Raw genomic sequence first — 14186 nt, forward strand, 5'->3', positions numbered from 1 at the left:
ATTCCTTTCATTTTCTCCTGAACTTCTATACAGCATGGAGACGGTTTTGACAACAGACATTTGTATAAGACTGACAGCTGCAGGCGTTCTACTGGGCATATACACTCAGTGGTCACTTTAATAGGTACACCTTTCTATTACTGGATAGGACGCCCAGGAGAGCCTGAATTCTTTGTGGCATGGATACAACAAGGTGCTGGGAACATTCCTTAGATCTGGTCTATGGTGACATGATCGCACCACACAGTTGCTGCAGATTTGTTGCCTGCACATTCATGCTGCCAATCTCCAGTTCCACCAAATCCCACAGCTGCTCTAAAGGGCTGAGATCTGGTGACTGTGGAGGCCATTGGAGTACAGTGATCTCATTGTCATGTTGGTGGAACCAGCTAGAGATGACATGCGTTTGGTGACATGGTGCGTTATCCTGCTGGAAGCAGCTATTAGAAGATGGGTAGACTGTGGCCATAAAGGGCTGCACACGGTCAGCAATAATACTCAGGTAGACTGTGGAATTTAAATGATGCTCAATTGGTACGTGTGCCAAGAAAACATTCCCCACACCGTTACTCTACCAGGCTGCACCACTGACACAAGGCAGGAAGGATCCATGGATTCATGCGGTTTATGCCAAATTATGACCGTACCATCTGCATGTGGCAGCAGAAATCGAGGTTACAGACCAGGCAATGTTTCTCCAATCTTTAACTGTCCAGTTTTGGTGAGCCTGGGCCCACTGTAACCTCAGTTTCCTGTTCTTAGCTGACACAAGTGGATCCTGGTGTGGTCTTCTGTAGCCCATCCAAGGTATAACTTGCTGCGTGTTCAGAGATGATCTTCAGCTTGTACCAGTCTGGTCATTTTTCTCTGACCTTTCTCATTAACAAGGCATTTTCAACCACAGTACTGGCACTCAGTGGATGTTTTTTCCCCCACGCTATTATCTGTAAACTCTAGAGACTGTTGAAAATCCTAGGAGATCAGGAGTTTCTGAGATACCCAAACCACCCATCCAACAATCATTCCAACCTGAACCCCTTGATCATGTCTTCATGGTTTTATGCATTGAGTTGCTACCACATGATTGGCTCCTATTTGCAGTAAGGCGCAGATGTACGGGTGTACCTAACAAAGTGACCACTGAGAGTATGTGATAAGAGTATATTGAAGATCACATCTTTTAGTATTAAAACAGAAGCCAAATATATTTACGGTATAAATTGAGGTCTGGTTTATGCAGCTACATCAGAATTCCTGTACAATCCACACGGGCAGGACCAGACTGGTTCATATTCACCCCCCTCCCACTGCCTCAGCTAATTGGAGCCCCAACCTTTAATCAAGCACCCTCCATCTGATATCTAGGACCCCAATATTCCTGCTGCTGCCAAAATGACAAAAGAACCTTTATGGGAACAGACAGAATGGAAAATCCAGACAGCAAAGAATAAAGTGTCAACATTTCTTAAGATGGATAGGTCACCTATACAGAATGAAGGCTGCCATTTTGTGGACCAGTATACTGCCAGCATGCTAGGTTACAGCAACATCACTAAGGTGCAGCCTAATATTCACAAGGTACCAGTTTTTGTAACCAGCACATAATCCTATTCCTGATCTCTGATCTGTTCCATCTCTGGCACCAGCATATAACCCGGCTCCTGATCTCTGATCTGTTCCATCTCTGCCACTAGCATATAACCCGGCTCCTGATCTCTGACCTGTTCTATCTCTGCCACCAGCATATAACCCGGCTCCTGATCTCCGACCTGTTCCATCTCTGCCACCAGCATATAACCGGGCTCCTGATCTCTGACCTGTTCTATCTCTGGCACCACCACTGTTCCTTCTCTGCCACCAGCATATAACCCAGCTCCTGATCTCCGACCTGTTCCATCTCTGCCACCAGCATATAACCCGGCTCCTGATCTCTGATCTGTTCCCTCTCTGCCACCAGCACATGACTGCCATAGTCAAAGAGTGCATTGAAGTTGTGTAGATAACAGGGATGCAGCATCAGTTCCTGCTGGGATTTGAAACCTAGTCTCAATATTCTGTTACACCAACTCTATTCCATCTAAGCCCCAGCAGTCACAGGCTGCGTGAACGTTTGCTTCATGTTAATTCAAGAAGTAGAATGTGTCGCTTCTGGGTCACAACATCTCTGTCCAATCTCCAGGACTCTCTATTATAACCTGACCTTTTCCATTATTTAGTTGCCATGTCATCACCATCAGTTGTCCTCTCATTGGTGTTGCAGGGACCCTGCCCTTATCCTGACCTCCTCTGGCCCCATTGCTAATATTGAGCAGATGAGGGGACTTGACGTATCACTCCAACCCCTGTGTATTCCCTTCAGACTCCAAAACATCAGTCAGAGAAGCTGGTGATATGGGGGAAGCCTCCTGTCCCTGGGCCATGATCATGCAGCTAAGTCTGGTCTTAGTGGAGGCAGGAGGACATTTGGAGGAGGTCAATGTCTCCTTCATTTGGTCAGATAGTATTTATACAATTGTCACCATAGAGACAGTGTTTAATAACACTCAATAATAGTGTCTACATAAAGCCTCACAGGTGGCTCTGTTCAACAAGGAAGAAAACATTTGACTTTCTTATTATATTTACAATGAAAAATGATCAGAAAATAAATAGTTATTCATATGTATAGAGCAGTAATATAGAACATTTCTGGTATTCTTAGATTATTCCACATTTAAGGATCATCTTGTCCCTGTCTTTTCCACTAACAAACACATAAGACAATGACACGTTGAGGATTGTAGGATATCAGCAAGTTGCACAAGTCAGGAAACACAAGTCTATATTTACTGTCTGTTAGTGTCTATCACATAACATTATAATTATATAATAATAAGACGATACAGAGCACACCACTAACACAGATCCATATGGAGATCAGGGTGCACATAAGGACCTTTTAACACACAAAGGAGTAAAGACTGGGCCACGGAACTGACATTCTAGGAGGAATGGGAGGGATGTACATCAGACTGTGGAGGTTATAGGTTGAGGGGGGGGTTGTGTAATATATATGAGTGTAAATAACGTGTGAGTTTAGTGAGGGAGAAAAGTCTGGTTCATGACAATCGTTCCTCTGATTACATCGTACCTGTTTCTTATAATCTTCAACATGTTTTTCCATCACCTGAAGGGCCTGATCTCTCTGCTTCTGTGCCCGGTCTATCTTCATGGTGCGGCGTATACGGTCCATACATCGTAGAACCAGAGTGGAAGCCACAAGGCAGCAGAAAGTGGAGAGGAACAAGTGATTGACTGCAAATTCAATCAGGGACCCCAGCATGTCGATGGGATGATTCCACAACAAGTCCCAGCTCTCTCTCGTCCGAGCAGCTCTTCAACCTCCCAGAGCCCAGTAACCAAATCTAACACCGCTGGGTGCCAGGGGACCTCACTGGACGTCTGAATCCCACCCTCGTGTCCAGGAATCACCTTCACATATTAGACACAATTCAGCTCTCACTAACAAGAAGCTGCATTTCGTGACCTTAAGCTTTCAGGGAGTTAAGAAAAGTTGGATAAATGAGTATTTAGATTTGGTTTCTAGGCAGACGATGTTCTGTATATGGATAAGTGACCACCGCACAGTTACTGCCAAATATCTGATTCTGTGACAGCTGAGGGCACCTGTGACTTCAAATCGTTTTCCCAGGAGTCCAAGTATCAGAAACAGGATCAGTGCTCCATAAAAATAGAAGAGGGGATTGACGGACACCCGCCACAAAGGTCTTAACCCTTCTGCTGCTGATAGGAAATAGTGGAAGCTTTTAGGGGTTTAAAACCAACTCACTTCTTTAGAATAAAAAAAATCAGACTTCTCTTAAACTGAAAAACTTGTACTAGATGCTGAAATCTAGACACCCATAAATGAGATGACGTTGAAGGAATAGTGTCCTGTGTAATGGTGTAAAATGTTATAGAACAAGACTAATCTACAATGTACTTAATTATATAATATTTGGATTTATGTGAAATGTTCGGTTTGACTTTGAGCCATAAACTTTAGTATTTAAGAAAATAAATAGAATAATGTTCAGAGTACAAGGACTGCGTCCACTCCAGACCCTCTCACCTCACTGCGCTCTGCAGCAACAGCTCATTGAAATACAAAGAGTCTGGTGAGTTCATGGAGAAGGGGGGTCCTATCACAGATATGAGATGTTATTACCCCTGTCCCTTGGGCTGGTGCAAGTGAGGATAAATGGGGTAAATAGGAGACTGGACATACCCGAGTCTTACAACGAAGAGTCATCTTCTCCATCATCTCCAGAGAACTCGCTCTCTGACTTCTTGCCCTCTCCATCTGCATCTTGGTCCTTCTCTCGCTCATCCATTGTACAACCAGGACGGTTCCAACCAGGCCCAGGAGAAGAATCACAAAGGAGAGATCCACCAAGAACTCGGGCAGCAGATAGCAGAGTATCCTCAGGAGCATGCTGGCTGCAGTCACAGGTCCCCAATGACATAGAACTGTCTGCCAACAGCTCAGACGAGGGGCTGAGGAGACGGCACAAAACCTGGACTGGATCCCAGCACTGGGGAGAAACTCATCAACTATTTACTCTATCGTGACAACTCTCATCATTGCTGGATGTGATGCAGATATACATATCTACACGTGCAACATAGGTGAGCTCAGGTAGGTGGGCAAATATAGTGTTGTGTCCTAACATGACCCAACACTGCGCATAGTTATCTACAACCACCCCCTTCAATAAAACTCAATTTATACAAAACATACTCAATAGGAACAGATACTGAGAATTACACCCAACATACAGTACAAGTGGTACTGTGCAATTCTCCATACATACAGGACAGATACTGAGAATTATACCCAGCATACAGTACAAGTAGTACTGTGCCATTCTCCACACATACAGGACAGATACTGAGAATTATACCCAGCATACAGTACAAGTAGTACTGTGCCATTCTCTACACATACAGGACAGATACTGAGCATTATACCCAGCATACAGTACAAGTAGTACTGTGCCATTCTCCACACATACAGGACAGATACTGAGAGTTATACCCAGCATACAGTACAAGTGGTACTGTGCCATTATCCACACATACAGGACATATACTGAGAATTATACCCAGCATACAGTACAAGTGGTACTGTGCCATTCTCCACACATACAGGACAGATACTGAGAATTATACCCAACATGCAGTACAAGTGGTACTGTGCCATTCTCCACACATACAGGACAGATACTGAGAATTATACCCAGCATACAGTACAAGTAGTACTGTGCCATTCTCTACACATACAGGACAGATACTGAGAATTATACCCAACATGCAGTACAAGTGGTACTGTGCCATTCTCCATACATACAGGACAGGAATATACCATCATAGCACAGTATGTACTGACTGAGAGGTCCATATGCCGACTGACAAGTGTATCTGAGTCTGCGCTCAGGTCTACTTGAGACGCAGTTAAGTGAACACTTCCTGTACCCTTCATGCACTGAAATCTGCATATAGATATACAAACGTTTTTTAATACATATGCACAAATAAAACAGATGTACATCCAAGTGTAGATGAGCCCCAACGTGTATACTGTACCCTATACCTACAGTAATATCACCATATTAGCCTGGACAACGCTAAATAACTGCACTGATCTTTTCGTGCTTAGTTGATCAAAGTGCAAAAAGCGTTTTTTATTTTTGTAATCCCAGGAATCCTGCGGGAGACCCAGAACGCGCCGTCAGCCACCCCAGAATGAAGTGAGGAAATAAAATGGATAAACAGGCTTGGGGGGATCTTTATTTAGAATACATTTTTTTGCACAGTATGTCTATCTTTAATCCTTTGTCCGCGGTGCACTACAGGTCCCAGTGAGTGCTGGATACAAGGGCTCGCTGGCACAAGTTCTGAAGCCTCTTACTGAAATGTAGGCAGGATGCCTTATACTAAACCAGCAACTCTACAGAATATGTAATTAAATACTTTTCACGGATGTAATTTACACCAATGTTTCTAAAATCTAAATAAAAAACAGGACTCAATTTATACAAATAGAATAGATATTTTTTTTACCTTTTTTACATAATTTATAAAGCCCCCCAACCTAAAACCTGGACTCTGTGCTCTTCATCCTGTTCTGTATAACATGTGACAACACAGCGCTCCCTGCACTAAAGACACAGGGGCACATTTATCAATCATCGGCTAGACCGAGAAATAGTTATCAATCTTTATCGCATGGATAAGGATTGAACTATTTCTCAAATTTAGGAAAAATGGATCACAGAAACAGCAGTTCCGAAAAACTGCTGTTTCTGTGATAAAAAAAAAATCATACTTGCCCCCCTCTTCGGAAGCGCTGTCTGCGGATCTCCTCCAGGTAATCTTCATTCCTCTTCGAAGAACTGCACATGCGCACAAAGATCCGCACAGAGAGAGCGGTGAGTGACAGGGAGGGATCATGTGATCCCTCCACACATGCGCTGTCCAGCTCTGCTCTTCGGAGCAGAGCGGACAGCATTGCATTTTTACCTTTATGATAATGTACGTCAGCTTCTGAAGAGCAGAGCTGGACAGCGCAGGTGTGGAGGGATCATGTGATCCCTCCCTGTCACTCATCCTGCAGTTTGCCGTCCAGGATGTTACTGCGTATGCACCAACTTTTCGGTCGGCGCATGCGCACTAACAAAAAAGAAGAAAAAAAAAAAAAAAAGACAAGATCGTCACAGCATTGAAAATTGAGAAGAGACTGCGATGATCAGGTGATCACTTCTCAGGGACACCAGGTTATCGGCACTGCTGTCCCTGAGTTTTTTAATACATTGCCGTTACTTTTCAATCCTTCTCAAGGAGAAAAGGATTGAAAAGTATCAAGTAAAAAAACGAAGGGTCATAAATAGACCCCTAAGTCACAACTAGAGCATCGTCCTGCTCCCCTTCCACCTCTTTGTAATTACAGAGAAGGACGCCGCTGGGTGGATGGAGGCCTGAGAACGAAGAGCTTTGTGCGGCCAAAATATAGAGAATGTCTATAGGTCGATGTGACATAAAGATATCCCAAAGTGGGGGTATGATAACCCTCTTCCCACCAGGAGAGTACACAGAGGAGCGATACAATGATGAACAGAATGAATAGTCTAAGCACAAAGTAATGTATATAACACACACAGGTTACCCCACGATACAGGATAACAGTGAATACAGTAGCCCAGGCCCAGCTTGGAGGATCAGCGAGAACAAAGAAATGACGTGATATTCACGGATGAAGCATCAGTGGTTTGGGAACAATTTTCACAGTTATGATTTAGGAATAGAACCTGTCAATGAAAGAGACCAGAACCAGCTCCTCCATGTGTCAGGGAGGACGGGGGAGTCCGGGGACATTCATGATATTGGAGATACTGTATATTATACTGTATATTTTGTGTTATTTGAATATCTGTCTCAGATGTCTGGTAATACCCTGTATAGAGTCCTCCATGTGACTGTTTGATGAATGTTTGTTATGTGAAATTACTGAGATTTTTTCTGCAGTCTGTAAATTCAGTTGGTTTCAGGTTACAACATTAGGGGATTTTCAGTTATCCGCGATGGGGAGCACAGTGGCCTAGTGATAGCACTTCTGCCTCACAGCACTGGGGTCATGAGTTCAATTCCCGACCATGGCCTTATCTGTGAGGAGTTTGAATGTTCTCCCTGTTTTTACGGGGGTTTCCTCCGGGTGCTCTGGTTTCCTCCCACACTCCAAAAACATACTAGTAGGTTAATTGGCTGCTGTCAAAATTGATGTGTGTGTGTGTGTGTCTATGTTAAGGAATTTAGACTGTAAGCTCCAATGGGGCAGGGACTGATGTGAATGAGTTCTCTGTACAGCGCTGCAGAATTAGTGGCGCTATATAAATAAATGATGATGATTATGTACGTGTCACTAGCACAGTGTCTGTAATCTCCAACTGCTGAAACGACTGGTATATAGTAACACAGAGCAGTGTGTAAGGACGTAGACTGGGATATGGTACAGTGCATCAATTACATATTATAAAACATTTATTTCTGGTCACTTCTGTAAACAAAGTAAAAAGAGAGGAAACTATACATTAAGTTCACACATTACAGACAATACTCCGATTACCCATTTTCATTGGTCTCAATTAGAACAGATTTATTTTAACATTATTTACCAATTCTTAAAAAAATTAAATTTACAAATACTGGTCCATATTTTCAGTGCAAAAATAGTCCCCCGTAGCGACTTGTGTGATAAGCATCTTCTTATATAAACATGTATTTCATATAAAATAGAGGCCTCTATAAATAACAGCTTTGGTCCTAATAACATTGTCGTGAGCGCTCGCTGGGGGGGTCTGACCCCAATAACTGATTCCTGCTGATCAGACACCTGGTGTAAGGTGTTGTACTGAGCCACGTTACTATCCCCCGTCATACTCATGTCTATACCCTGATCGTCCAATAGGAGGCGCTGTGCATCAAACAAAATTCCAAGCTCAGGCGTCTGTAGGGTGTTAGAGAATGAGTGATAGTCTTGGGTTGGGTTTTGGGTTTGCTCATCCTAACAAAGTTGCCATCTTGAGCAAAGGAATTGGGGGTCCAAGCTCAGGCCTGAACGCTATAGGCTGGAGTGTTTCCCATAGCAGCCCGCAGATCGGTAGTAATAGGGGGTATTCTCTGTACCTCCAGAACCCTCCAACCGTCTGTCTCTCCCCTGTACACCACCTTCAGGCTACGGTCATTCATCGCCCCCATCTGCTGCCATAATTACCCTTATATTGGGTGACCCTACAGCCTGTGCTGCCTCTAAGGGCCCCTGTATCATCTGTACATAGACACCCACATTAGCATGTGGATAGAGGTAGGTTATGGAGGATAGTTTACATCTTAGTAGTGATATTATTGAGTGTTGAATGGAGAAGGATCTGGGTCTAATTATAGATCAGAGACTTAGTAATAAATGTATCACAGACCCGTTGTACCCGGATCCAGCAGGATATAGTCAGTTATTAAAGGGTTATAGACTCGAGAGGACAGTCTCATATTTTACTTTTATAACTCACCGGTGAGGCCTCATATAATACACAGTTTAGATGTGGGCACCAATTCACAAAGGGATCTTTACAGTAAAAGCAGTAAACTGTGGAATGTACCAGAGCAGCGTTATTAGCAGAACATTCCCTGAACATTTATATATTTATAGAGAATTATAAATCAACAATAAGCAGGAAATGTGGAGCCATAATCTAGTGATAACCAGGGACGTCCCGAGCTCATTTCATCGTTCCGCCTTCGTCACTTTCTCCACTTCCTTCATCAGCCGTAGACATTGTTCCTCCTGCCAGGGGAGAGCCACGCACTGTACGGCCACGGGGAGCCCCACGCCGTCAGACATGGCCTGTGGGACCAAGGACACCGTATTACAGACCCCTGACACGGACGGAGGGGAATTCTGTCTATTCCTGGGTGTCATCGTTTACTCTTATTACTCGGAGGCCGAGCAAACGGAAAATGACACTTAAATTACATTCCCAAATCACTGAGCTTCTAGGGAGATTTGCCATCGGAGGTTACAAGGTCGCTCACCTTCTTCAGTAACTTGTCCCAGAAGTCCTTGTAGTGCCCCTCGTACTTCATCAGCTCCTCCTCATCCTCGGTGCTCACAGTGGTAACAGGAACCACGCCAGCCGGGAAATCCACCAGATTGTACAGAATTGTGTAGGACACGGCAGCTGGAAGACAATGCATCAGGTCATAGTCTCTGTACTGCGCCACGGAATATGGTGGCGCTATATAATAACATTGTGCATCACATCTATGCAACTATTACATCTTTCAAGGAGAACCACAAAAATACCAACAGTGTGTAAGGCGATATATACTCTCCTCCCACTAACCACACAACCGTGGACGCCATGTCTGCCGCTATATTCATGGGAAGAGCATGTGTAGTACAATAAAAGGCTTTAATGCCAAAGTAATATTATTATACTGTTATATTATTATTATACTGTTTTATTATTATTATTATTATTAATAAACTGTTTTATTATTATTATTATTATTATTAATAATAAACTGTTTTATTATTATTATTATTATTATTATTATTATTAATAAACTGTTTTATTATTATTATTATTATTATTATTATTATAATTATTATACTGTTATATTATTATTATTATACTGTTATATTATTATTATTATTATTATACTGTTATATTATTATTATACTGTTATATTATTATTATTATTATACTGTTATATTATTATTATACTGTTATATTATTATTATTATTATTATGCCAGGTAACATCTGCATGAGGCACCTTGTTGTAGTATCAGAGTGATCACAATGTGCAGTATCTCACATACTGTATTATATATTGATATTACAGAGTCTAATACACAATGTGATCAGTGTGTGTTCTGTGTCTATACTGACCCCCAGCATTCGTGTCCTGTATTATGTAATGTCACAGCCGTGAAGAACCTTTCCATACGTTTGACAAATTTGTGGGTGCCGCCTAAATTCTCCCCCTTTATCTTTTCTTATACCAGCGTTCAATAATAAAGCGCTGGATGATTCTGGGTTTATAAATATTTAGGCAGATTTTATCTAGTGATCAGTATATGGCGGATATTCAGCGTATCCTCCAAATTCTTCTTAGGATTTAATCCGCCCAACACATTTCACCAATATGTCAGGTAATTAGTAACAGAAATTTCCAAATTAAACCCCTGGCAGAGCCGGATATATGTAACAATGACAACGGTGTTACTCTCAGTGTACAGAGTGCTGCATCCGTCACACAATCATCTCATCAAAACTTATTATCCCGGGAGACTGAAGGCTGCAAAATGGGGACAAGGATAAAATCCTGGACACAAACAATAACAAATATAATCTGAGCACGGTGGCTCAGTAGTTAGCACTTCTGCCTCACAGCGCTGGGGTCATAAATTCAATTCCCGACCATGGCCTTATCTGTGTGGAGTTTGTATGTTCTCCCCGTGTTTGCTTTTTTCCTCCGGGTGCTCCGGTTTCCTCCCACACTCCAAATACATACTGGTAGGTGCATTGGCTGCTATCAGAATTGACCCTAGTCTCTCTCGGTGTCTGTCTGTGTGTGTCTATATTAGGGAATTTAGACTAAGTTCCAATGTGGCAGGGACTGATGTGAATGAGTTCTCTGTACAGCGCTGCGGAATTAGTGGCACTATATAAATAGATGATGATGATTATGTACGTGTCACTAGCACAGTGCCTGTAATCTCCAACTGCTGAAACGACTGGTATATAGTAACACAGAGCAGTATGTGAGGATGTAGGATGGGATATGGTAACACAGAGCAGTGTGTAAGGACTATCACCTTCCTCTCTCTCCACAGTGATTGTATTCAGATTTCTGATGTCTGTTAGTCTCAGGACGCTGTGTCCACAGGACGCCTACAAAGATCTCCAATTAGCTCATTTTTACCATCATCTGTGAACTTATTTCGATGATCACATATCATAGCAAATTCAGAAACTTCACTAATAAAATTGCTAATGAGACACAAACCAGTCTGTCCCTTTGTTGGAAATACAGAATATAGTCAGACTTGAAGGTGTTAATGTCTGTAAGTATGACTGTCCCGTGATTAACCCCCCGGGTCCCAGAGCCTGGGTCAGTGCCCAGCGCAGGGATTTACATGGTCAGGATCTGACGCACGCAGCAGCTGACGGATCACACTGTACAAGGCAGTTACAGGTGGAGAAGGACGGACAGTAATGTCACATACTTGACAGCTTTCCAGGGTATCCGATGGTTAGAGCAGGCCCTAAAATAGGGCAGATAAGAGCATCCAGCCCCTCTGCCTTCCAGTGGGCGATGAACTCCTGGCGGTAAACCTGCAGATACAGTAATAAGGATCTATTATGTGACAGGAAGCAGCGCAGTGGGAGGAGCTTGCAGCAGATCGCTCCTCCGCTGAATCGTAGCTGTGATCTATCTATCCATTATATCTGCTCAGTTGTTGTACATTACATGGAAGCACAGACCGACCGAGCCGTCGGTACATACAGAGGATTGTGCTGGACCGTTACCTCCACGGCCCCGTGGTGTTTCCAGAGCTCTTTCACAGAACTGGAAGGAAAAACAACATTATTATATTATACATTATTATTATATTATTATTAATGACCCCCCCCCCCCCCCTCACCCCTCATATTGTTACAGGGGTCTCTGTGCAGATATTTATATCTCTACAACAGCATCAAAAATCCACACAACACCGATCCTGTACACTATTACCTATGTCAGTACCTGTGGCTGTAGTATCTATGTAGTCACACGTACGGCTGTGTAATATATCTGTGTAGTCACACGTACGGCTGTGTATATAATGTAGTCACACGTACAGCTGTGTAATATATCTGTGTAGTCACACGTACGGCTGTATAATATATCTATGTAGTCACACGTACGGCTGTGTAATATATCTGTGTAGTCACACGTACGGCTGTGTATATAATGTAGTCACACGTACAGCTGTGTAATATATCTGTGTAGTCACACGTACGGCTGTATAATATATCTATGTAGTCACACGTACAGCTGTGTAATACATCTATGTAGTCACACGTACGGCTGTGTATATAATGTAGTCACACGTACAGCTGTGTAATATATCTGTGTAGTCACACGTACGGCTGTATAATATATCTATGTAGTCACACGTACGGCTGTGTAATACATCTATGTAGTCACACGTACGGCTGTGTAATATATCTGTGTAGTCACACGTACGGCTGTGTATATAATGTAGTCACACGTACAGCTGTGTAATATATCTGTGTAGTCACACGTACGGCTGTATAATATATCTATGTAGTCACACGTACGGCTGTGTAATATATCTATGTAGTCACACGTACGGCTGTATAATATATCTATGTAGTCACACGTACGGCTGTGTAATATATCTGTGTAGTCACACGTACGGCTGTGTAATATATCTATGTAGTCACACGTACGGCTGTATAATATATCTATGTAGTCACACGTACGGCTGTGTAATATATCTGTGTAGTCACACGTACAGCTGTATAATATAATGTAGTCACACGTACAGCTGTGTATATAATGTAGTCACACGTACGGCTGTGTAATATATCTGTGTAGTCACACGTACAGCTGTATAATATAATGTAGTCATACGTACAGCTGTGTATATAATGTAGTCACACGTACAGCTGTGTAATATATCTGTGTAGTCACACGTACAGCTGTATAATATAATGTAGTCACACGTACAGCTGTGTATATAATGTAGTCACACGTACAGCTGTGTAATATATCTGTGTAGTCACACGTACGGCTGTGTATATAATGTAGTCACACGTACAGCTGTGTATATAATGTAGTCACACGTACAGCTGTGTATATAATGTAGTCACATCACTGAAACTCCTATTAGCAGCTGCCCCGTATTTCACTTTCCAAGCAGGAGACACAGATAATTCCTACATCGTTTTTCAAGAAAGAATGAGCACAAAATAGTCCAACGCATTTCTGGATGTGGCCTAAACAATGAACTATGTTACGTTTAACTATTTTAAAAGATACATATATACAATATAAAATACTTGGGGATACAAAATGTATCACTATCTTACCCTATTCCTCGTGTATTCTGGAGGACCCTCGCTAGTCTGGGAAACTATAGAGAGGGAAATGTTAGATATTTTACATATAATTTAATGATATTATATTATCTGCAAATATGCTGTACATTCTACCACTATAAAGGAGATCACTGCATAGCTGACCAACACTGGACCTCAGACCAGAAAACACTGTATCCTGCACCAACACTGGACCTGAGAACACTGTATCCTGCACCAACACTGGACCTGAGACCAGAGAACACTGTATCCTGCACCAACACTGGACCTGAGACCAGAGAACACTGTATCCTGCACCAACACTGGACCTGAGACTAGAGAACACTGTATCCTGCACCAACACTGGGCCTGAGACCAGAAAAAACTGCATACTGAACTTACACTGGGCCTGAGACCAGAAAACACTGCACACAGGGCCAACACTGGGCCTGAGACCAGAGAACACTGTATCCTGCACCAACACCGGGCCTGAGAC

General features: G+C 42.6%; 1 protein-coding gene across 4 annotated transcripts in view; it reads right to left on the reverse strand.

The window, feature by feature from the left end:
- Positions 1-14186, reverse strand: part of LOC142098781 (vitamin D3 hydroxylase-associated protein-like) — a 53658-nt gene that overhangs the window by 22670 nt on the left and 16802 nt on the right. The window contains exons 11-15 of one of the 4 annotated variants that reach the window (XM_075181551.1): positions 13703-13746; positions 12131-12170; positions 11827-11935; positions 9625-9770; positions 9296-9436 (exon numbers count right to left, since the gene is read on the reverse strand). In XM_075181551.1, the coding sequence (XP_075037652.1) occupies positions 9317-9436; positions 9625-9770; positions 11827-11935; positions 12131-12170; positions 13703-13746 (459 nt within the window). In that variant the 3' untranslated portion in view covers positions 9296-9316. Of the gene's footprint in view, positions 1-3130; positions 3675-4267; positions 4523-9295; positions 9437-9624; positions 9771-11196; positions 11492-11826; positions 11936-12130; positions 12171-13702; positions 13747-14186 lie in introns of those variants that run through there. The other 3 variants (XM_075181553.1, XM_075181549.1, XM_075181550.1) reach the window with 3 other exon arrangements.

This window comes from Mixophyes fleayi, chromosome 8, assembly GCF_038048845.1.
Source record: "Mixophyes fleayi isolate aMixFle1 chromosome 8, aMixFle1.hap1, whole genome shotgun sequence".
Taxonomy (NCBI): Eukaryota; Metazoa; Chordata; class Amphibia; order Anura; family Limnodynastidae; genus Mixophyes; species Mixophyes fleayi.